General features: G+C 39.0%; 1 protein-coding gene across 6 annotated transcripts in view; it reads left to right on the top strand.

The window, feature by feature from the left end:
• The window catches only part of FSTL5 (follistatin like 5), a 639703-nt gene that overhangs the window by 123729 nt on the left and 489300 nt on the right, over positions 1–26674 (top strand). For all 6 annotated transcript variants that reach the window (XM_065596497.1, XM_065596498.1, XM_005299299.5 and 3 more), the window contains one exon: positions 21269–21302. In XM_065596497.1, coding sequence (XP_065452569.1) covers positions 21269–21302 — 34 coding nt within the window. The remainder of the gene's footprint in view (positions 1–21268; positions 21303–26674) is intronic.

Below are 26674 nucleotides of genomic sequence, written 5' to 3'. Positions count from 1 at the left end.
ACAGATAAAAAAGTAGAATGGTGCATACCATCAAAACAAAAGTTTTTCTCAGTTGCTTAAAATTAATAATCAAGCATCAGCCTTCTTTTGGCTTTACTTACTATTGTGCTATTAATATGAAACCTGGAAAATCATTGTTTTGCTTTGATCAGAATCTGACACCCCAGCTGGTCATTCTGGATACCAGGTCCAGAGCAGCCCACCCATTGTGGATGTGTTATATATTTTCCTTGATTTGTCTGATATCATCTTCCCCTAATCCAATCTGTGTGAGAAAATGAATAGTGTTACCACTCAGGTTGTTAGATACAGGAACAGAAATTAATCTTCCTCTATCAACAAAAGTTTCTGATGGATAACCCCATTTCTGTTTGGGAAGCCACTGTGATTCTGTGTGAGTGTGCATGCGCATGAGTACACTGTCATTGGCTGTTTGAGTAGCTTTTTAAAGAATCTGAAACCCTGGCCCTATTGAAGTGAATGGGAGATTTGCCAGTGACAAATGGGATATCATTTCACCCTGATCTTAGTTTTAATGTTATTTCTAATCTACCAATATCCAGGGATGAATTACTTCTGTCTTTCTCAGCATTTTCTCTAATACCCATCACTGCAGTATCTAAGTGCTGCACAAGTAGACCTGCATTGTGAAGTCCTTGTGAGACTTCATGGACTATTCTGCTCTTCACCCTTCCCATTTATGGTGGTAATTGCATAAGTGGTCAGACTCTGGATTAGTCTAATTGTCTTTGCTAACTTGTTCCACAGCCAATCCCCTCAACGAAGAGTACCATCCTCATCACTATCTCCAATTCCACCCAGCCATACAATTATGAAATTGCAGCATTTTTAACTACTAATCTCCCTTCTAAATTTCACCAACCTCCTCCCTCCCTCCAGATAATTGGGCTCAAAATCTTAAGGGAGGAAGTGAAAGCTCCTTGTAGTTCTAGTCGGAGCTGAAACACCAGGAAATCAGATCTTCTAATGATATTTTGACTGAAAGTAGTAAGTGTTATGTTCTGTTTTGTTCTTTTCTTTGTCCTTTTCAGTTATGCACCCATTATCGTGGTATCCAAAGCATAAAAGGAGACTAGGGTTTCCCTATGAAGTTTCCTAATGAACACCCCAAGATATTAAAACAAAACCAAAAATCCAGACATTATGAACTCCAGAAAGGTTCATTTAGATCTCACTTCTAAATATAGCTGAGGAATTAAGATTCTTCTTGTATCTGAGCCACATTGCTCTTCCTTGTCGGAATTTCCCACAGCTAGTTAAGTATTACTACAGATAGCATATACTTCCTAAATCAAGTGTAACAGTAATAAATATTTCTTTGTGTTAGTTTGTATTAAAACATGGCTGCTTAATGATCTGTTAGTTGTTACTTTTGATTGCTAATTATAATTATTGTGCTTGGATTCACACACTCTGGACATTATAACAAAATATGAAAACACACTTCTAACAAGCCCCTTTTTCTTACTTTCTCCCCCAAACATCAAACATTGATGGCATGGTAAAGTACACACTTTTGGGAAAAACAACCAATAATCCAGCCTGTAATTTTTATAAATAAATCTGGCATTTCATCAATGCCTTAAATGTACAATATAAATCTGTTACAATGCTACAATACTACTTCTGTAAGACAGTGCAAGTTCAGTCCCACCAACCTAAAACTGAGTCATAATTACATACTGTAATGCATGCTCTCTGAAGAACTGTAATCTTGTTTAATATCCTTATGTGTATATACTAAAACCAGACAGTTAAATCATTTGCAACTTTAACTAAATGTATTAAAGGAGAATCTCTGATTAAATTTAGTAAAAAGATTATCAGTTGTGTGAAACATGAAGGGTTAACTAGTTCAGTAAATAAAGGAATGAGCACATGGGTTCCCTCAAAATTCAGCACAGGATAGATTTCCTGAGAAGAAACATGTGGCTTAGAACTTTGATTGTATGCTCAAATATGGAGAAGGGGGAGTGCAACGAGTTCCACTATCAGACAAGAAGCTTCTGGAAAAATAATCTTCCCCTTCTTAATTAAAACTTTTCAGAAAATACAATTCTTCCATGAAGCCTTCAACAATAATCCATCCTCTGTTTTATTTTTTTAATGGTGTCCTCCCACTGTCTTGAAATATGGCAGTGATAAACTGATATTTGTTTTAATAAGGGACTCTTTCAAGACTTGTTTAGCTAACAGAATATGGCATTTGCTGGTTAAAATATTAACCCTCTAACTTTTCTCTCCTCACCTAAGCTTCTGCCCCAAATCACTTCTCACTGTTCCCACAGGACACACATCGATTTCTTCAAGTTCTCTGCTGGCAGCATTGTGGTTGCGAGCAAATCATCCTGTGTGTTGGGCAGGGGCATGGTTAATCAGGAGACAAACTGGTCCCCTCTCATTAAGGGCTAGGTAGTTGATTGGAAAACAGATTTTATTTAGTTTTTGAAGCACGTGGGTCATCTGTAGCAGTGAGTCTCCCTGGGCTGTTGGAGGGAATGGGATTCCCCTAGGTTGTAGTGCTGGCTGGTTTGTGAACAGGGTTCCATGCTCCATCCTATTATGGATTATTCAAACTGTGGGCTGGGTTAGAAAGGGGGAAAAGTGGCCTGCAGCTGCTGAAAGGCTCACATTCAGTGGAGTGGCAGGGTCCCGTCTCCTCTTCTCCTCCTCTTCCTCCTGTGCAGAAACAGGTCTGTCTGTGTGGGCGTGTCTGTTATTATATGCATCCGAAGAAGTGGGTTGTAGCCCACGAAAGCTTATGCTCTAATAAATTTGTTAGTCTCTAAGGTGCCACAAGTACTCCTGTTCTTTCTATGGCATTCATGTCCTATGTTTTCCCAGTGGAGCAAAGAGACTCTGGGATAGTGAGGAGCCAGACAAATATATTCAAAGAGCAGTATGTCAGAAGTGACATTAGGGTGATCCCAATGAGAAAGCAGATCTTTCATATCCAGGATTTTTTTTTCTTAAGAGGGGACTGCAAAACAACACTGGGACATCCAACACACAGCAGAATAGGAAGACAGGATGCGTCAAGGAGATGGGAAAGTTTTTTGGAGTGAGAGAGTGGAAAATGGTGTCAGAGCCTCTGTCTGAGAGAGGAACTTTTTCATAGACATTGATAAATGCTGTCATGTACATGGGGTTACATTTTTTTTCTCACTTACTGTGTCCAACACTATGACATATGGAGTGTGCATGAATGGACAAATCCTGCCTTTCTTATGAGAGTCTTCCTCTTTCAAAACTCACACTCAATTGCTGCAGGAAGGATTGAATAAGGATTTGCCCCTTACAGTGCTTTACAACCTTACTTTAAAATTTCACTACATTTTGAGGGTCACAATCATAACATTTTTCTAGATTATTTGTTTGATTTTTTTTTAAAGAGTAGTATACCTAGCCATGATAATATGAGCTATTGTACTGAAGTTTTACTACATTGCAAAACATTTTTTTTATTATAGGGACTGATTCTGCCACTGATTCTTACTCATTTTGAGTAGGACTTTACTCTTTGAATGCACCCAATTGGCATCATGTGGTACATAATTTAGCATTATGTAATATTGTTTCGTTAACATTGTTGAATTGTCTACATCAGTGGTTCCCAAACTGGGGTTTGTGAACCCCTGGGGGTTCACGAAGTGTTACAGGGGTTCTTGGGAAAAAAATCCCTAATGGCAGACAGAGCTATCCATAGGGATCCCGGGCAGCACCGGGCAAGCAGCTCTTAGACTTCCAAGAGCTAAGCAGATCAAAGCAAGTATATCTATCACACGGAGGAGATTTAAACTTCAAAACTCCTTATAAGAAATGGAAAGGGAGGTGGATGTTTTTTTTTTGCTGTTTTTAAAATAAATAAGTAGCTAGTATTGTTTTTAAAATTATTATGAAGAACTAATTTGAGCTTTGTTGTAACATGTGTTGTTTGCCTGGACTGCTCAAGACCTGAATCCTTGTGTAGGAGGAACTCTTTGAGTTGGCTTCTTAAATACCTTTATGCTGTTTCACATCTGATACTCCTTGATGAAACATAGGAGCCTTGTCGTATAACAGGCTTATTCAAAGTGATACAAGCTATGAAAGTGAGATCTTGGAAGAGTGTTGCTGTTTTCATAATGTAATAAAAATACCGTAATGATAAATAATTAATAATACATAGTGTGTAATAAGTATGTCATAAAAACACATTTTATATTTCCAAGATCACTTCTTTTTTATAATTTATACTCAGGTAAAGGAGAAAATCCCTGGAAATATTCATTTTTAGGAGGGGATTCGTGAGACTTGACATTTTAGTGAAAGGGGTTTACAGGTTGTTAAAGTTTGGGAACCACTGGTCTACATAGTCTTCATCAATATATAGTTTTGATATCATTTTCCTCCATTAGATCTCCATAGAACAACATACTCATCAAAACCATGTTGATGTCATAATGTGTCTTGATTAGTTGCATTGGTATTAACATGAGACTGTCCATCAGTTAAAGTACAATTTAAATGAATGATCATTACAACATTAGTACAAGAAAACGTTAAGTACTAAAAGCCTGATCCTGTTTCTATTGAGTCACAGATTTTAAGGCCAAAAGAGATCATTAGTATGATCTCCTGTATAACACAGACCATAGAATTTCAAAAAGTTACCCCTCTATTGAACCAATAACTTTTGCTTGACTTAAACATGTGCTCTAGAAAGGCACCCAGTCTTGATGTGAAGACATCAAGAGATGGAGAATCCACCACCTCCTTGGTAGTTTGTTCCAATGGTTAATCACCCTTCCTGTTTTTTGTTTTGTTTTGTTTTTTAATTTAAAAAAAGCCTTCTTTCTAAATTGAATTGTCTGGCTTCAACTTCCAGACATAATGTTTTATATGCCTTTCTCCACTAGATGAAAAAGCCTTTAGTATTCAATATTTACTCTCTATGAAAGTACTTAAACACTGTCATTAAGTCACCCCTTGATTTTTTTTGGTAAGCTAAACAAATTGAGCTCTTTGTGTCTCTCACTGTAAGGCATTTTTTCCAGCCCTTGAATAATTTTTATGACTATTTTTTTGCCCCCCCCTAATTTTTCAACATCCTTTTTAAAATATGTACACCAGAATTTACAAAGTATTCCAGTAGTCTCACTAATGCCACATAAGGAGGTAAAATCACCTACTCACTATTCCCCTGTTTATACATCCAAGGATTGCATTAGCCCTTCTTGCCACTGCATTGCACTTGGAGCTCATGTGGATTTGGATCTATATAACCGACTATGAGGACACAAGGGACAGAAGGCCATCTATAAACTCACCAAGGCAAGAGAGAAAAGTATGAGGGATGTGAATGAGTTTGCTTACAGTAGAAATGAATATAGTATTTTGTAAATGAATGGTGAATCAATCAACTAAGTTTGGAGTGATTATTTTGAAAGAGCGATGAATGAGGAGAACCCAAGAGTGGAATTGAGAACATGTAAACCAAATCGGGGCATGATAGATTGGATACAGGAGAAAGAGATTGCAGAGACATTTAGGGAAATGAAAAAGAAGAAAGCACCTGGCTGGATCAAGGACCAGTGGATCTGTTTCAGTTATTGGTAAGGGAAAGCATCAAATATCTTAAAAGTTTGTTCAATTATAGTCTTAAGAAAGGGAAAATGTCAGATGAATGGCATAAAACTTTATGGTGCCTATTTTTAAATATGAAGGAGATATAATCGCTGACTCCAGATAGATAAGGGGCAAAAAAGAACAAAAGCTTAAGCATGTGATTAAGTCTAATTGAAATCAGTGTGTCTTAAGCATGCTGAATTTGGGCCTATATCCTGATTCTACTGTCTTTTGCCACTGGTTTTAGGATTTGGCTGTAACTTTTTGACAAAATAAAAATATTTAAAGATAACTTGTGTTTAGGTTTTCAGCAGTTTTATACCTTCAATTACATTAATGGATTTAAACCATGTTTTTCATAAATTGAATTCATACTAATACTTTTTATACTACCTTTCAACCCAATGTAATTTGAAATGGTTGCGATATTATAAGACATTTAAGCAATCTTGAACTCATTCAGCCTGGATGATGAATGGCTTCCTTTGCTTCAGTTAACATTAAAGCTTCTTCGTGGATAAGCTGTCAGAAGATACTCAGAGAGAGTGTGACTGCTACTTGCTTCTGAGAGCTTAAGAGTGCCACTTTTGAGATCTGCAACCTCATAAATTCAGGGAAACTTGGGACTGCTGTTGAGCTAAAGTTAGGTCATGCAGAGCTGATGTCAATCCACTACATTAGCCTATTGTAAAGTGTAATCTTTTTTTATCATATCAGCTGACATCATATGATTTAAAGCAAGAACATTGTAAGTAAAGCAAGAAGCTGATCGCTGAGATGGATGTTACGAGAACTGATCAAAAAAAAAGTGAGAACACTGCATGACTATGCACAAGGGTAAAGGGGGTAAAGACAAGTTTCCAAGGTATACTAAATAATTCCCAAGGTACAAATGAAGAAGTGGAAAAAGAGGAGCTGAGAAAAACCCAGCAAAAAGACCACCTCATCATAGAAACAATGAGAGTCTGACAGGAGATCAGAACCAATACAGGGAGGTCACTGCAGAACAGGTGTCTGTGCTCTGAAAAAAGGAAGTGTACATACTTTAGCAATTTCTGCTAAATTAAAATCTGATGTGATGTGTTCAGGAAAAAAAGATGAAAAGCTGATGGCTGTCAAAAAATTGATATGTCAGGTCTTCTAAAAAAGCAAGATGAATAATATATACTTTAATGCTTAATATATTTAGAACAATAACAACTGATTTTCAGTTGTATTATTAAATTATTATTGCATTTGCTTTAAAAATAAGAAGCTTCCTTTAATATAAACACTAAAAGAAAATAACTAAAAACTTTAAATTAATTACCTGCTTTACAGTAGGGTGATTGCAGTCAATTGCCAGTACCTCTGTAGTCTGTATAGCTCTGCTTTCTTGTTCATTCTGAAAAGTTCGTTGATATGCAGCTATCACATACTGATGTAATCTGGAATTTTCTAAGATTTAATACAAAATTATCATCTTAATTTTGTACTCTAGTTTTGTAAATGTCACAAAGTAGGCAATGTAATATTATCTTTCATCAAGTCTGAAGTTAGAATGAGCCTATCCCTCAAATATTTGGTCGAGCACTTTACCAAAGGGCAGATGCAACTGATTACTATTCATATCACCCACTTCTGTTTTTCTTTGCAGCGTTACTTATTTGGCCTTTTAAGATGAATGGTAAAAGCAGTATATTATTTCTAGAAAATTCCTCAGAATCTGGTTTCTAATCAATACCACAGGATATACTAAAGTCTGATCAATAATTATGTCCACAAACAACCTAAGTATTACTTACATTTTTGGTGTGTGAGAAGGTCATTGACAATAAAGCTGTAATATGTCTATACTTTTCTAATTTTCCTTCTTCCCTCAGATTTTTCTTGTATCTCACCAAATTTTTGCAAGGAGCAAGGAACAAAAAATACATCTTTCTTGATAAGATCAGAATGTGCTTTAAATAGTATGAATAATGAAATGCAACACATTATGTGATTATTATTTTTTTTAGAAAATTACAATTAAACCCCCACTCCAAAATCTTCAGAACAGAATGGGTTTTTAGTCAAATTACTCCCATTAATGCCAATGGGAGTTGTGTAGCAAAAATCCATTTGTGATTTTTTTGGGAGAAAAAAGACAGTGTTCTTCTGGAGAAAAATACCTTTTAGAAATTGTGTAAAGATCAAGAGTGTTAGAAACTCACAGGCTGGAGAAGGTAATTGTATACCTGTTAAATCAGTCCCCTATTACACTGAATAATAATTGGTGGTGTTGAAATCTCATTTCTCAAAATCCCTTTAACTTTTTAACATGCTACCCAAATTTGGGATATGTCATTGGGTACTCTGGAGATATTTACTGTACAAATACCCAGTGGTTACCTCACTTTTTCAGGTGTTTATTATTATGCATGTGAGAGTACAGCATATTAGCCTTCCCACAGTACCTTATTTCTTTCTCAGTAGTGATGTGTAGAAAAATTCCCATACTGCTCATACACAGATAGGTACTTCCATGCTGAAAGCATGTTTTTATTGCTTGAGCAGTTAAATTTTAGGACAACAACAAGCACTAACCGTAATAATTCAACTCTATTGGACCACTCTTTACAAAACACGTTCTGCTCCAGGGCCATAACCAAGCTGTTCCTGCTCAGTTCAGGAGCTTTCCCAACTTAAACTACGAGATAATCAATTCAGTACAGAAGCTGGTTATAAAAATCCATGTAGTGGTGGTGGTCATATTCTACATTCTTCCCAAGTGAAATATATATTGCAGTCTACACCACTTAATCCTTAACATCTTAATGTTAAGATCTTAAATGGGGCTTAGTGAGGAGGGCTTTGCACTGGTCATCTCAACTGAAGAGAATTTAGGGTGACCAGACAGCAATCAGGAAAATCGGAACAAGGGTGGGGGGTAATAGGCACCTATATAAGACAAAGTCCAGAATATCTGGACTGTCCCTATCAAATCGGGACATCTGGTCACCCTAAGTGTATTCCAGTCTTAGGGTACATCTACACTACAGCGGGGAGTCGATTTAAGATACGCAAATTCAGCTATGTGAATAGCGTAGCTGAATTCGACGTATTACAGCCGACTTACCCCGTTGTGAGGACGGCGGCAAAATCGACTTCTGCCGCTTTTTGTCGGCGGCGCTTACTCCCACCTCCGCTGGTGGAGTTAGAGCGCCGATTCGGGGATCGATTGTCGCGTCCCGACGGGACGCGATAAATCGATCCCCGAGAGGTCGATTTCTACCTGCCGATTCAGGCGGGTAGTATAGACCAGGCCTTAGTGAAAAAGAGGAGCTACTTATGGACTGTTGTCGGGAAGATTGCTCCTTGCTCCTGTAGGCAGATCTATTGAGAACAGTAAACTGTACCATAGTTCTCTGTAAAACTGCACTGGATAATGGATTTACCCAGGGTAAATCTTTATATGTGTTTGTAACCATTTTTGTCACTTCAGTACAATTAGTGGCTGTGAAACAGCATATGGTTAAAAAGCATACTAACCATTTAAGGGTCAGACAGAAGCCTGCAGCCTGGGGATAATCAAGGAGACTGAGCTCTGCCATGGGCACTGAATCATATGAACAAGAGCAGGAAGTAGGGCAGGGGAAATTAATGAATTAATACAAGCCAAGTAAGCTGCAATTTGGTGGCAGCTGATCTCTCAGGCACCAGGAAATAAGCATAACGCTTGGTATGGACTGTAAGTTTGGGAACCCTGATGAAGTGTTTGTTACAATAAGGCCTGTCTTGAAGTCTGATTAAAAAGAGGTCATGATATTGTGATAATATGTGTTGGCTTCTCCTTCACCTGGGAGTTTTAAACTGAATCTATTGCAGCTCCACTTGGAGAAATTAAGGTGGGGCAGAGCTGCAATGCCATACTGGGCTGCGAGGGAGCTTGGGGGTCACTGCCTCCATCTTTGCAGGGACTGATCCTATAAGGAAAGATAAATCCAAAATTCATATTGAAATCAACCAAAGTATGGGAAGGAGGAATATTACATGGCAGATTCAGGCCTTACAGTCAGCTTGAAGATTTTAGCCTGCTGAATATCATGCTATCATTTGGTAAAACTTTAAATGAGGGAGTCAATAGTATTATCTGAGGTCCTGAAAAATAAACATTCATTTGGTTGGTTTATAAATTGTAATAAATACGAAGGTTGCAGAAACAGCCAGAGTAATATTTGTTTTCTATGGGCACCTCTGCATCCAGTTTTCGAATAGTGCAAAATATCCTCAGCATGCCTTTTTCTACACTAATAAGTGGGGGAAAGCAGTGACAAAGGTCAAGTAGAGTGATCAGGACAGTAGCCATCTTAGAGCAGTACTCTTGAGCTAGTAGATCTAGATTTAAAATGAATAAACAGCGGGAGAGTGCTTTACAATCTGACTAGAAAGAGATGATTTAGTGAAATGAGGTTCCTGGAATTTAAAGGTAAGGTAAAAATAGAAGCTGCTTGTCAGCTCCTTTGACCCACAAGTGCTAATCAGGGCAGATGGACCTAACTCTAGCTGGGGGTGCTTAAATCCTTTAGGATCTATTTGCAACCTGCTGCCCATAGGTCTTTTTACGTAGGCAGCAGTTTTAAGCAAACATTTCTCACATGTCATCAATGATTTTGCAGGTGTAAGCTCACCAGATGAGCGTTTGCTTTTAAAAGAGATTTCTCTTTCTCACTGCCTCTTTCTTTGTTAGTCAGAATAAGGTAAATAAGTCTGCAGAAATCTACATGATTTATACAATACTACTGTGATATTAATACTCATTTTTGCAGTGAGCTGAAAGCAACCGATGGCAGAAAAGCTGTAACAGAAAAAAAGTTGTGCTAGATTGCGTCTTTAGGCACAGTCTCAATTAAGGGTTGGTGCACTACCCCTGAAAGCATTATAACTCAGAAACACACCTCTATGTCACAATTCCTCCTTGCTCTGATGCAGTAGGGCTGGTCTACACTGGGGGATGTAAGCTACGCAACTTCAGCTACAGGAATAGCATAGCTGAAGTCGACGTATCTTATTTTAACTTACCTCGGGTCCTCACATCGCGGGATCGATGGCTGCGGCTCCCCGGTTGACTCCACTACCACCGCTCGCCCTGGTGGAGTTCTGGAGTCGACGGGAGCACGTTTGGGGATCGATAGATCATGTCTAGACGTGACACGATATATCGATCCCGGACAGATCGATTACTACCCACCGATTCAGCAGGTAGTCTGGACGTACCCGTAGTAATTTGCTGTGGCCTAGAACAGCAGTGCAGGAGGGTTACTATATATTCCCCATCTGTGTGTGCCACCATGTCTGAGTTTTCCATTCTTCAATGTCTCAGCTCAATAAAGTCTCAAACACAATGTTATGTTTCACACCAGTCTTCCCTGCTGGAATTTCATTTATTAGTAGTATTAAACAAAGTCTTCACTCTGGACTTCCCCAATCATTTCTAGGGTTTCACGGTTACCCTTCTATCAAGGCTTCACCATGTTTTCACCCAGGAAGGCCTCCCATTAGTTTTGCTATTACGTTTGTGCCCCAGCTCCCTCTATGCAGGTAACTACTCTGGACCCTTGGCACTGCTCTTTCCTTAGCAAATGTCATCCTTCCATTCTCCATGATGAGGCCCACAGCATCTCTTTTTTCCAGTCTGTGGTCTATATGTGTTTGAGCAGCAGGCTCAGACTTTTATCTCCTGCCTTCTTCACATTATCAGTAATATGACCCCAACCCTACATTCCCCATCAGTTGCTCCAGACTGAATCCCCAGAAGTCCTGGTTTTAAAGGGTAGAAGCCTTATAACAGCAGTGCTGGGCCATGCCTTCACTTTCATGACCACCACCCTATTACAAAGAGCCAATTACAATACTCTCTCTGATGGCACAGCTGCCCTGCCCAGTGAGTAGGGGGGACGTAACCCAAGCCCTGCCCATTCTGTACCTGCCTACCTGTCCGTTCGGGCTGCTTTAGAGAGTTAGTTGGTATGTAGCCTTGCTTACTACTGTTTGCCAGGATGGCTGTGCAGGAGTGGAGGCCTCTTGCTCCTTTCCATGGGTGCTTAGTCTATGTCACAATCTAGTCCTGTGTGTATAATCTATACAAAGCCAGGTTACCTTGCTATTGTATGGCTGTCATTGAGAGCTTCTGCTGAAAAATGATCCATGAATTATTTTTGTAAGAATATGTGTCTGCTCATGATATTTGTGACCGAATTTTATTCTCCACCAAGCTCTTGTCGCTGTGCTTTAGTTGTCTACCTGGTTCTGACTGTCCTACTGCAGAGTTAGCTACCCATCCAAGAGAGAAGAAATTTCTGTAGGTGTATAGACCATAAAAATACTGGGGATCAATTGGTATTAAAGCTGCTATATAAATGAAAGTTATAAATATATTGTTATTCAAATACTTGAACATGTGTGGGCTTTTGTTAAATCATGGAAAATTTGATTTTTTTATTTTAAATGTTCTCATATCAACATATTCTATTTTTATAACAATTATTCCTTATGGTTCATTACAAAAAGTTTTTAGTAATGAAAATATGTTGTTAGTAATGAAATACTATCACAGAAGGAACACAATATTTAATGAGTATCAGAGTTATATTCTGCATCATAATTACATCATATGATGACTAATGATGAATTTTCATTATAAAAATATGTTAATCAAGGAAATAGGTTTGTATTCCCTCTTCCTTCCCAGTTTCATTAATTAGTAATTTATGTTTGCAAAATTATAATCATTCATTCACATGCCAAGGACAGCCTACAGTATGTTAGACTAATTAACTCTTGTGTTTATTTTAAGAGTTTTATTGATTCAACCTTTCCAGTTTTAATACAACAAATATTCAGAAAGATCTGTTTACCCCGGGTAGAATTTGTGGGAGGCTTTGAGGATGAAGACATGTTGCTTATCTCCTTCATCCCTGACCCAAAAAGGCATATGTGTAATACAGTGCTTATCTCTGAAGATGGGTGCCGTGAGAATGCATATTTATCTAGGAAGAGATTTTTAAATGTGCCTAAAGATTTTAGAAGCACCAGACCCAATGAAACTCAGTGGAACTTGTGCTCTGAAATCCGATATGCCCTTTTGAAAATCTCTCCACTGTTGATACATAAATAAATATCAACTTCTCTTTTTCAGTCAGCTAGGCATGAATAATAAAGAAAACGAAACAGAAGTCACAAAGTATAGATTTAAAAAGGCTCTGAATAAGGAACTACAGTCCTTCTTCATATAATGGTCTGTTTAATGGGGTTTTAGTTTACATATATTATCTACCAAATCTGTCACTTTGCATATCTTTATGACTACCGGCCTATCTCTTTCGCTAGTCCTCTTCACCTCCAAGCTCTGCTATTCTGTTTCTTTACTGTCATTGAGAAGTTAGGGATAAAGCTTCCTTGACAAATAAACATTTTAAACTACACCCATGCTGTTTACCTAGTCATAGCTGAGCAATAACAATGTCAGAATCCTTCAAGAAAGATTGAGTGTATTTGTGTATTGTGACTAAGATATTATAGCAGTTACTATAAAGGAAGATTTTACCCCTGCAAAAGCATTTCAGTGTATTTAAATCAGTTCCTTTGCAGCCCCTGGTTTAAGATATACTACAAGTAGCTTATAACTCGTGATGTGCCAGAGTAGCAATTTGTGTGGTCAGCCATCCGTGATCTTGTCTAGTTCACAAACAAAGTGGAAAATTTGACATTTTCTCCACTTTCATCTACTGTGCTTTGAAAAGTTAGGATTGAATAGAGCCTGTCTGACTCAAAACACTGGCTTCTTTCCAGTTCTGATGTATTCTGTATTGCTACATTTCACTGGACTAGGCTGACACAACATGATGCAACGTAATATGATGCAATGCCATGCAACTCATCAGATTAAGTTGGCTGAAGCATATTGGATTCCAAACTATTTTGGTACATTGTGGCAGATGAGAAATCCTTGGGAAGCAAGATAATTTATGCTGGTTGCAAATGACTTGCAGCAGTGGATACCGTTGTATGTTTTAAGTCACATAATCATTTCTGTTTTTATTTAAATAGATCTCATTTCCATGAATGTTAAAACATCAGTTGAAAATGCTTTGCTTACATATTACAGTGCAGTAGCAGAAATTTATGTTATAATACATGTAGTAGTGTTCTGGCTAAGAGAGATGAAAACATTATCTACTTATATAGAGATACTCTTATTTTTTTGTATATACAACTGTCTGTTTTAATTACAACACACCAGCAGTTGAATATTTACATGTAATAACTGTTAAAAATATGAATTATTTTGATATATTATTTTATTAAAGTGGCACTCAAAGAGCCCATTTAGGATCAGAGACCCATTGTACTGTACAAACACAGGGGAAAAAATAGAAAAAAATCTTCCCAAGTTCAAATAAAAAAGAAGAGCTTGCTGACCTCACTGGTGCGTATGGGTTGTGACAATTGTGGCTGCTGATGACTCCTGCCAAGTGAGGAGGAAAGGGAATTCTCTCTGTCCCTGAAGGTTGGCTTCTCCCCACAACAGGGCTGTTCTTTGTCCCCTAAGGATGCAAACTTTATATTGTTGAAGTATAGATTTTTAAGACATACTGCTTACTTATTTCCATCTTATACCAGATTCCTCACTAACCTGTGCTGTTTTTGTTTGTTTGGGTACACTTCATAATTTAACCCAGATAGGTGTAGTACCCTGATGATACCCAGGATTTAGTTAGTGAGGAATCTGAATGTATGCACTTCCATTGAAAGCTGGCTTTCTCCTCATTTTAACTCTCCCTTGTCTGGTCAAAGGCATCACTTTGCAGCAAATTCCCTCCAGCCAGAAGGGATAGATAGGATTTCTTTCATAACTCATTAGTGTTGCTTCTCACTTGATAACACTCAACTATTTCTGGGTGAGCATCACTTCTACAAGTTCTGGTCTGGCAACTCAAATACACTGAGACTAGGAAGCTAGGTGGTATAAAGCCAGAGTTCACAAGGCTGCAGTCTTTTGTCAGGGAACTGAAACTGAGACTCAGGTTCTTGCCTAGAGCTGGCTGAAAATTTTCAGGCTGAACTTTTTTTCAACTGAAAATTGGATTTTCAACAAAACGAAAAAATTTACAGATAGCATCTGCTTTTCTGGAAATTTTACTACTTTTTTTTATCAGAACCTTGAAAAACAAAAACTCTTCAGTTTTTCTGAAAACTATAATGAAAACAATTTTCTTCATCAATGTCTCCCCATTTTCTAAACAGTTCTGTTCCTGCCCTTTCTGCCAGAGACAGGCCGAGAGCACCACATGCAGAGTATCTCTTCATACTCCTTTCTAGTGTTCCCCTTCCCATTCCTTTCAAAATGTTTTTTGATATGCACAAAATTCATTTTTAGAAGATTGATCACCTCCTTCATTGCTTTCCTACAAGGCCCCTCTGATTTTACAGTCATTTGGTCTTCATAATCTATTTATTGTAGTCTCCGATTTCCATTCTTTCAGATTAAGGCCTATGGAGTAAAGTACTGTTATCTCTAGGTTGACACAACTCTAACATTTTTCAACTCTGAACCTTTCTGTTATAAGCAGGGCCTGCTTAAAAGAGAGAATCTGCTCTTGGAATTTGATGTAAATGTGTAGAAGTTTGAGTTACAACACTTCTTAACTCCACTGAAGTTGTTCTAAATTTACACCATGGGAATGAGAGCAGATTGTGTCCTTCATAGGGTTGGAAGAAAATGTAATTTAGACTCCCTTAAGCGAAATTATGACTTAATTTACAGTGATGTCAAAGGAGTTAACCACAGTAAAACTAGTATGTGATCAGAATTAGATCCTAAGATTTACTTTGGAATTTAATTTATGTGATCTGTTGAAAATGTCAGGAAAAAACATCCCATTGTATAAGGAATCAGTTAGCCATGTAATCTGAAACAGTTTAAGGTCCATTATATCATCTATTATGTTGCAATTAAGACTAAAGTACATCTTCTAATTAGTTTTTAGTGGGGCTTTTATGCCACACTGGAGAGCAAGGTGTTAAGGAGCAGTTTTGAGTTCAGGCAGCCCACCCAGCCACACATGCAAAGTCTGCACAAGCTAGAAGCAGGGCTTTAAAAGGGGGAACAGAGCAAGTCAGAGGCAGGCAGTGGAAGGGAGAAAATGGCTGCTCTGAGGGACAAATACTGGCCAGGAGTTCATTGCCTGAAACCTGACACCACAGACCTATCCAAGCCCATGAAAGAGAGGCCGGTGACTGAGTGTGCAGGTCAGAGACTTGATTGGACTGATTTACTCTGGGTAGCTAAAGGAGACTGGGGTAGGAAGTGGTCCAGGGGTGCAGCGGCTTAGCACTCCAAGGTGTTGTGTAGCTGCCTACCACTGGGCCCTGGCCTGGAGGGTGGTGGAGAGTACAGGCCCAGGCTCCTCTCTTCCCACTCAGGGAGGACATTACAACAACTAGAGCCTTCACCTAGGGTGAGAGACTAGCTGAAAAGATCTTGACTATTCAAGGCCCCAGTCCCCAAATTCCCTGTGCTTAAACCCTTGGGGCAGGAGCAGAGAAGGACAGGATTGTGTTTTTAACAGGGAATTGATCTGCCAATCCCCATCTGACCTTAGGGAGCACTGCTGGTGATTGTTCACTTTATACCCACCCATATGCAGCATGTTCAAAATGTGCCTCAATCTAGATCACTGGTCCCCAAACTGTGGGGTGCGCCCATCTAGTGGGGCATGGAGGAATGTGGGGGGTGCAGGGATAGGCTAGGCTAGCCCCTACAGGGGGCAGGGCAGGAGCACCACCCAGTCTCACTTTGCCCCCAGCTCTGCTCAGTCGTTGACTCCAGCCGCAGCCCCTGCTTCCAGCCACTGCTCTGCCCCCCCCCAGCTGCATTCTCGGCCTCTGGCTCCTGGCTTGGCCACGGCTTTGCACCTGGCCACAGCCCTTGTCCCACCCCTGGCTCTGACCGTGGATCCGCTCCCAGCCCTGCTCCCACCCCCAAATCTGCCCCCAGACCCAGCCACCTGCTCCCCACTGTGGCCCTGCTCCCGGCTCCAAACCATGGCTCAGGTGGAGGCGTGGACAGAAGTAAGAGGGGATGTGATGTAAAAAATTTGGGGACCACTGTTCTAGATATATACAGCATGGACACAGTCCTTGTTACCTTGCTAAAGTCATTAGCAAAACTTTCACTGAAGCAGTATCAGCCCCACAAGGAATGATTACTACCCTGTGGCCAGTAGGAGACTATCCTATATAAAGAGAGTGTTTTAATACATATGTTTGGCATCACACAGGTGAGAAAGTCTCGCAGCGGAGTTAACAGTGGGTAGAAGCTTCTGTCTATACTAAAATAATCAAATACTCTCTCAGTGCTGTGATAATTTTGTTCCCTACAGTTGTGAGATACCCAGTAGCTTTTTAAATAAGTATGTGGGAACATAAAAGTAGCTTCAGGCAGTGAAATTTTGTCGTTGCCAATAGGCAAAGGCTGGTGTTAAGTCACAGCATACAATCACTTGGCTTCTGGGAAAAAGGAATGTTAGAAGGGTACTCTGGAATCTAGACACAAGCATATAGCACTAGTAGAATCTGCTTCTAATTCCCGTCCCCCCGCCCATGACATGTACATTGTGTGTAATGTTTAGCTTGTTCATGACCAATACAAATGAATTTTATATGGGTATCACAATAATAGGAACCTTAGAAATACTTTAGATGGATGTTTGGTAAATGTTATAGATAAATTAGATAGAATAATGCAATTGGACATTAAGTGTAATCAGCCTGATTTATTTCTTGTAGGGAAACACCCCCACAAAATGCCCAGTATACTCATGAGTTCCAATCAAAATAGATTATTTTTGAGGTATTTTGTGTTAACTTATTCTCAACACACATTGCTGGTATAATAACAGTTGATAGAGAACAAAAGATTTGAAAAAGTGCCCCAAAGTAAAGAAATCAGAGACTGACTGTTGTGGCAGCCATTGTGTATAATAAGCATGTTTGAAGGTTTGGGGACAGATCTTTATCAGGTCATAGCTCCACTGAAGACAGTTTACACTTGAGGATATACCTCTCTTTTAAACTCTGAATATTTCACTAAGCAATAAGTTTTCTTTATTGTACTCCTACTTTAGAGAAAGTTATTAGGGTGTTTAGTGACTGTGCAATTGTATGGGTGTACTTGTCAGGCACCTACTTTGAGTTAGGTACATCCAAACTCTTATGTTTCATGGACTTCAACACTACTAGAGAAGTAGCTTGTCAATCAGAAAGTAAAATATGCTTAAAGATTAAATTAGAAGAATATGGTATGATGGCAGTTAATGCTTGAATGAGAAATAATACTTCCTGGGTTGCCAGGCAACCAGCAAGATGTGTGTCAAATAGAGAGACATATCTAAATGAATAAACAGAAGAGTTGTCTACTTTAGCTTTTGTTTCAGATGAGTGAGAGGAGGGCCCTTTGGTAAGTTAACTGGCAGGATTGCCGAGAGTTCTTTGTATCCTTCTGGGGAATTCCACAGCTTGCTTGACCCTTTTCTTTGTTCCTTATCAATGATTTATTTTAATACTAGGTACAGCTGGGAGGTATTGCTAATACAGAGAAGGACCAGGATATCATACAGTAAGATCTGGATGACCTTGTAAACTGGAGTAATAGTAATAGGATTAAATTTAATAGTGAAAAGTGCAAGGTTATGCATTTAGGGATTAATAACAAGAATTTTGGTTATAAATTGGGGACACATCAGTTGGAAGTAATAGAGGAGGAGAAGGACCTCGGCGTATTGGTTGATCACAAGATGACTATGAGCTGCCAATGTAGGGTGACCAGACAGCAAGTGTGAAAAATCGGGACAGGGGGTGGGGGGTAATAGACATCTATATAAGAAAAAGCCCCAAATATCGGGACTGTCCCTATAAAATCGGAACATCTGGTCACCCTATGCCAATGTGATATGGCTGTTAAAAAAGCTAATGTGGTCTTGGGATGCATCAGGCGAGGTATTTCCAATAAAGATAAGGAGCTGTTAGTACCGTTATATAAGGCACTGGTGAGACCTCATCTGGAATATTGTGTGCAGTTCTGGTCTCCCATGTTTAAGAAGGATGAATTCAAACTAGAACACGTGCAGAGAAAGGCTACTAGGATGATCCGAGGAATGGAAAACCTGCCTTATGAAAAGAGACTCAAAGAGCTTGACTTGTTTAGCCTAACCAAAAGAAGGCTGAGGGGAGATATGATTTCTCTTTATAAATATATCAGAGGGATAAATATCAAGGAGGGAGAGGAATTATTTAAGCTCAGTACCAATGTGGACACAAGAACAAATGGATATAAACTGGACATTAGGAAATTTAGACTTGAAATTAGATGAAGGTTTCTATTAGAGGAGTGAAGTTCTGGAACAGCCTTCCAGGGAGAGTAGTGGGGGCAAAAGATATATCTGGCTTCAAGACTAAGCTTGATAAGTTTATGGAGGGGATGATATGATGGGATAGCCTAATTTTGGCAATTAATTGATCTTTGATGTGATGGGATGTTAGTTGGGGTGGGATCTGAGTTACTATAGGGAATTCTTTCCTGGGTGCTGGCTGGTGAGTCTTGCCCACATGCTCAGGGGTTAGCTGATTGCCATATTTGGGGTCGGGAAGGAATTTTCCTCCAGGGCCGATTGGCAGAGGCCCTGGAGGTTTTTCACCTTCCTCTGCAGTGTGGGGCACGGGTCACTTGCTGGAGGATTCTCTGCACCTTGAGGTCTTTAAACCACAATTTGAGGACTTAAATAACTCAGACATGGTTAGGGGTTTGTTACAGGAGTGGGTGGGTGAGATTCTGTAGCCTGTGTTGTGCAGGAGGTCAGATTAGATTATCATAATGGTCCCTTCTGACCTTTAAAGTCTATGAGTCTAGGGAGTTCAAACTATTTAGTAAGTTAATGTTAAATTGCTATCCTATTCCTAATGGGGAAAAAAATAGGACTTTTAAGATGGATGCCACCTAACACTGTGTTTCTGTATTAGTATGGCACCCTTAACCTTCAAACTGATTTTTTTCACTGAAGATATTGCTTTATTATATGATAACATAAATAGAAAAATACTGCAGAAAAAATCAGAAATCTCGGTTCAAATGAAAACAAACAAACAAACCATGAATTCACTTCAACTGTATTCACAGTCCTCTCTGTTCATTCTCCACAAATATTTGTAGGAGAAGTTTGTAATTGTTTGCAGGAATGTTTGTGGCAAGTAAATGTCTTGTGAATGCTCATTTAGATACATGTTTCCTAAATACTGGAAGTACTTATGAAGACCTCTTTAAATCTCTTTGATTTCCTTCCTCTTTGTTATAGATGTTTCTCTAAAGAAATTGGCAGGCAAAAAATTTTTAAAACCTGATTAAAGGAAATAGCTTTTTATGTTATAAAATAATGAATGGTACAACCCCTGTCATACAATATATGGATAAGAACTTTTCAGGATTAAAAACAATTTGTAAATATTTATATGGACAATGACAGAAGATAGTGTAAATGTTCTCCTGAGCCTTGAAATGGCCATTACTGTCTCCCCAGCAGAAGACTGAGCTGCTGCAGTTTTTGGCTGATCAGAGACTGATATTTTGATAGATAAATGAGTCCCTCCACCTCAGCCAGAAAAATGACTTCAGGGCTGGAATCCATGTCAAGAGACACCTTGGAAGGCAGGAGGATAAAATACTGTGTGTCTGGTGCCCAGGGGATGCATCTGCAACTCTCCGAATCTGAGGAGAGGAAAGGAAACTCCAGGGATGCAGCCTGAGGAAAGTGAAGTTTCACTGCTGATGGAGCGTAACATTCTTGGATGAACCCACCATGTGTTAGATGCCCATATTGCTCTGAGAGTTTGCCTCCAGGGTTGTGGTGTGGTTGTCACAGCTACCAACACTAACCAATTATTGTTCATGAGAGGGCACACAAGCTCAGGCCTGTCTCGGGGATGAGGAGGAAGCCCTTATACAATCTATAAGGGCTACAAATCAACCACTAATTACTTGGAATGAGGACAAAACATCCCTTGAGGGCAAGGTATTGTATAATTGCCCATCATGGGTTGTTTTGCACCTTTGTAAGGTACACCAGGTATTGGCTACTGTCAGAACATGATACTGGACTAGTCTGATCCCTGCATTTCTATTCATCCAATCAAGGAGTAGAAACAATATTATGTGGCTTAGGTGAGCAGCTCCATACCACACAGAATGACTAGTAACATTTGAAGATGTAGTGGAAGTATATAGGTGGAGAACAATTCATAGGCTAAATGTGTATAAAGTGTCAATCAGACAATTGCTGCTAATAATAATAAGAAGAATTAATAAAATCAGAATATATTCCCCTATGTACAGTTCACTCAGATTTAGTCTTCAGTGTGTCTACTTTAATTCACTTAATCTGCTTATTTTAAAAAAAGGGATTCAGATCTCCTAGATATTTTCTTTAGCTGATTAAGTTTTACAAACACACCAACAGCTGTTATTACTTATATGGTGCTGTTCTCAGTGGAATAAACCTTTTTCTTGTTAAATTACCAATAAAACCAATACAGTTAATGACACATTTTTCTTTCTATTTTTTAATTCCAGCAAGAAAAGAGTCAAGAAAGTTCAAGAAATAAAGGTAAGTACCAGCTATTTTTAAAATGTGAACTAATTTTAATGCCATTATCAGGAGCCTAATCCTCATACATGTTTAAAATAATCTTCACGTTATTTACTGAGTGTTTCACTGTGATATAGAACCAAAGTCAATGAACTTATGACAAACCTACATAGAAAAAAAGATATGTAAAAAAACTGCAGTTCACCATTACTATATGTCCAACTCTCGCATAGAGTCAATCCCAATTTTATTTACAAATTAATCAGGGCCTCAATAGAACTCCTTAGGAAACAATAATATTCTGTGTTTTAGGCAAGCAAGCACCTCTTTATATTTATTTGCAATTGCAGTTTTGCTACATTTCAGAGATTATACACTAGATTAAAATATTATATCAGTGTAAAACAGCATGAGGCATGAACATTGAAGGCCCTGGACCAGAGGTGCTGAGTTTTTCTTTTCCCCAGGAATGCTTCACCCCCACTCTGAATTGAGACCCCACCCCTAACCCTACTCCACTCTTCCTCTAAGGCCCCACCTTCACTCTGCCTTCCCCCGCCAAGGCCCTGCCCTCGCCCCGCCTCCTCCTGCCCCTGCTCCTTCCCATCACTGAGGCCCCCGCCCACTTGCAGCTCTCCACCCTCCCTCCTTCCCCAGCCACCAATCAGGTGTTTGGTGGCATCTACAATCAGCTAATCGGGGGTTCTGTCAAAAAGCTGATTGGGAATTCTGCCAAACAACTGTGGCTGGTGCATGCTGAGCACCACAATTTTTTTAACTTGGGTATTCCAACCCTGGAGCATCCACGGAGTCAGCGCCTATGCCTGGACCAAAAACTGGTCAGTCTGGCTGAGGGAGGTGCATAATATGATTTCCCTTTTCCATCAACTCCATGGGAGCTCTCTGAAGAACCAGATCTGTTGTGAAAGGGCAGAGAATTCATGCTCCACCAGATTCTCCTGCTACTCAAATTCAGGGAACAAACTCAAGAGTTACTTCAGCTAGTGTTCAGCTTTTGCAGTGATTACCCTTTTATACTATTCTAAGCAGACTCTGGAGGCAGTGGCAGTCCAGGGAGCCCCTGAGGCCTCGTCTACACTGGGGGGGGGATCGATCTAAGATATGCAACTTCAGCTATGAGACTAGCATAGCTGAAGTCGACATATCTTAGATCGACTTACTGCACGTCCTTGCGGCGCGGGATCAACGGGCGCCACTCCCCCGTCAACTCCGCTTCCGCCTCTCACCCTGGTGGAGTTCCGGACTTGATGGGGAGCACATTCTGGGATCGATTTATCACGTCTAGACGAGACACGATACATTGATCCCCGATAGATAGGGTGTAGGCATACCCTTTGTCTAGTTCTTGCAGGAACTGTGCTGTGCAGATACAGAATTGAGGGAGAGGAATGGAGGGAGGAACAGGTGCCACTGCAGAATCCAGGGCCCTCCATCTGGATTCATCTTGCTTCTTAGAGATCTCAGGAGATCCATGCACTTTGGGATGGGATTTGAACCCTTTGCCATTTCTACATGAGGAAGGACACCCTATTCCCTAGCACAAAAAGTATAAAGAAATTCTGTGCATGAAAAACTTGTTTAGTTGCCAAATGTAGTTGCCAATATAGGTCTAATTTATTTCCACATATTATTTATACTGTGGTAGTACCTACAAGGCTCATCCCCATTGAGCTAGGCACTGAATAAGTATATAACAATAAGAAAGTTCCTGCCCTGAACAGTTTACAGTGCAAATGTAAGACAAAAGACAACTGGTGGATACAATGCAGACAGGATGGGTGCAAGTAACAGTGAGACGAGTCAAATTAGAGTGATATGCAGCAGTGACAGCATACCAGCTGACTAATCGTTATCAAGTTTTTTGAAGCCATTGTAGCAGAGTTGATTCTTAAGAACGTATTTGAAGGAAGACAGATTTTTGCAGGGAACTATTTCCAGGCAAACTGTTTCCACCCAAAGTTGCTTGTTGGAAAGCTTGCCAAATGGTTAATGCGGGCTGGCATCACTCAGAGGTCAGACTAGAGGCAGGGATCAATGTCTTAGTACCACATAACAGGTGAGAGGTAGTGCAAGATAAGCCATGATGAGCTTTAGAAATGAAGACAAGGAGTTTGTGTTTGATGCAGTGAAGAAGAGGGAACCAGTTGAAGGAGACAAAAAAGAAGGGTGACTTAGTTGAAGAGACATACCAAGAAAATGCTCTTTGCAACAGTGCTTTGAGTGGACACAAGTGTGTGAGATAACATTTGTCAAGCCAGAGAAGAGGAGGCAGCGGCAACATATACAGGAACAGAGAGGTCTAGCAATAGAATTCTATTTGATAAGATATTTATTGGCTTTTCTTATAGTCGTAATCATAATTTTGATGCTGCATCTGTATTGCACTTACTAGTACTTTTTTGTTATGCCACTGGAGGAAATGTTGCTGCAACACAAAGAAAAACAATATGAAACATGAATCAGTGAACAGAAGGGGAAAAACACTAAGCAATTAATATAAGTTAAAGTCCAAGAAGATAGAATCTAATTTATGTATCGTATATGCAGTTTATTATAACAACCTCAAATAACACAAAGCACTATTAGTAGAAATTGCATACGTATATACACACTCACACAGTAGTCATCTGCTGTTATTGTGTTCAGTTGTCAGGTTTCAGAGTAGCAGCCGTGTTAGTCTGTATCCGCAAAAAGAACAGGAGTACTTGTGGCACCTTAGAGACTAACAAATTTATTAGAGCATAAGCTTTCGTGGACTACAGCCCACTTCTTCGGATGCATACAGAGTGGAATCAGTTGTGTTCAGTTGTTCTCTGATGCTTCCTTGGCACAGCAAAGCCTGATCTTTCTTGAATGATAGGTAGATAGATATACTACAGTTTGTGCCTTGAATTACTCTGAAATTGTATTTCTATTTTTTAACTGCACAACCAACACGGGTGCTGCTTACTTGTTCATTAATGTCCTGGTGAAGTGCTTAATTGTATTGTCTGAACTAGGTGTTACAATTTACAATAAATAAAACAATAATTAGTATATATATATATAAATATAAAAACTGCTTTCATTGGTCACGATTTGGGCCCCATTACACTTGAGCGGTCTAAAGATGTGGGCCAGATCTTTAGCTGGTGTAAATTGTCATAGCTCTATTGACAGCAATGGATCTATGACATTTTACACCAGCTAAATATCTGCCCCATAGTCCTTAGCCTGAAGAGTTTACAATCTAAGACATTTCACTATTGCCCACATGTGTTTGTGTTTTCTCAGACAGTATAATCCAGAGCTGAACCCTTCAGAACTCTCATTGATATACCATGATACATTGTTGAAAACATTCACTTATTTAATGGCTTCCAGAACATTTAGGTGTATCCACAAATTTATAATTTATTTACATTTCTTAAGTACATGCAGTTTGTATCTATCCATGAGAGAGCTCTCAGCCCACTTATTACAGCATTAAATCACCTGGAAGGTATGTCACAGGACATGCTGATTGGTAAGTTTGTATTTATTGTTTCTGGGTGTGTTACCTCCATGCAGTGAGGAATATATTAAGGTAGGGAACCAATTACCTGCCAATTGGCAGGCTCACATGTTCAGAGGTGCATTGGGCCATCAGTTTAGCAGACTAAATAAGTAAACAATTGTCAGGGGCTTACAAAAACTATGCCAAGCACTAGTTTCAGGGATAAATCCATGACCTCCAAGCAGTCAGTTAAATTGGTGTTCAGCTGCACCAGAATCTTCATGGTTATGACTTTGACATCTCTAAAGGAAATTTTTAATCTACTGATTTTCCTGCATGCTGTGCATGTCTCTGTTTACGCTGACAATCTAACTTTGAAGATTCCAATGATTCGAAAGAACACTGAGGCACAAGGCACTCTCTGGAAAATTGATTCCACTTTTCTACTAAATAGACACACTGATTGGATTTTACAATAATGGTCACATCTTCTTTTGTGCTTTTGTTCATATAGTACTTAGTGCTTTTCTCGTGCTTTTCATTGTCACATTTTTCACTCTATTTCTCTGTGCCATTGTGAAGTTTCAGAAAATTATCCTTATTTTACATGTAGAGGAAGATATGTTACAGTAGCAGTGGAGTTTTACTGGTTGGATCAACACTGTAAATAATGTAAGCCTACATTCAAATTTTAGTTTATAGAAACTCCTTTACTGGCAACAGGGAATCTCATCTCACCTGTCATTCACTTCCTAAAACTACTGTACTGTACCTATTCTTATGGTAAACTTAAAGTAGTTTTAAGTTTCCAAGACAGAATTTAATTATGTTTCCTACATCCTATGCACAGGATAACTGCTGTATGTTGTTCTGAGATAATGCCTTTCTAATTGCCTGATTTTAAGTAATAGACTCCATTAATAATAGTTTTATCTATCCCTAATTAAAGACTAATAAACATCTGAGGTTCCTGAAATGTTCTGAACCTTTCAGGACCTCTATCTTGTTTTAATTTGGAGAGTAAGTGAAGATCATGTCCAACAGCTTTCCGAAAATATAAATCAAGGGCTTTTCCCCCTCCAATTTCAATGATTTGCAGTACCTCATAACTCTTGGCTGCCAGTTATACTCTGATATCTTCTCCTTACCCTGGCATTCCCTTTTAGTGTTTACCTTATAAGATACCTATCCAGTTAAAGCTTGATTCAGCATCATTGAAGTCAATAGGACTACTTCTGTTGATTTGATTTAGAGTAGGAGCAAGGCTTTAGTATCTAAGTATGATTCTATAATTTTCAGTCCTATGATAAATTCTAAGTGATTCTTTGTGTTGCATCATTTCTGATGCCAGAGTTTATATTTATATTTTGGTGTTTTTTTTTCCCCTTTGCTCTTCTGTTCAGCTGTTACTTCTGCTATCATCCTCAGGTCACTAACACCAAAACAGAAACAAATAAACTAACCACTTTCTGTCTGCAATATTGTCATCTTTGTTCCATAATATGGATCACTGAACTTTTGCCGTACATGCTTAAGTCAGAAGATTTGCTTCTCTTTACAAAGTTAGATAATTTTAAAATGTTCCAATCACAGCTTTAGAATCTGGTGTCACCCTTCCTTATGTTACCAGAATATTTTTGAGATGACTGTGATTTCGTCAACATCAGAAAGAATATAAATTGTGCATAAAGTAAGTGAAGGAGTATCCTAACACAAGTCTCTTGTTTAATTATGCACAAATTTAAACATAGCATGTGAGTGGTGGTAGAATAGGGCCTTAAAGAGTAAAGTAATGCATATAAGCTTGAATAAGGGTCTTCTGTCTAATTTTAGATATCTTAACATGCCATAAACTGTTAGAAACTCAAATTAGAGTACTTATGTAAAATTGGTG

Source organism: Chrysemys picta, chromosome 5 (assembly GCF_011386835.1).
Source record: "Chrysemys picta bellii isolate R12L10 chromosome 5, ASM1138683v2, whole genome shotgun sequence".
Taxonomy (NCBI): domain Eukaryota; kingdom Metazoa; phylum Chordata; order Testudines; family Emydidae; genus Chrysemys; species Chrysemys picta.
This window is presented reverse-complemented; position numbering and strand designations above follow the sequence as displayed.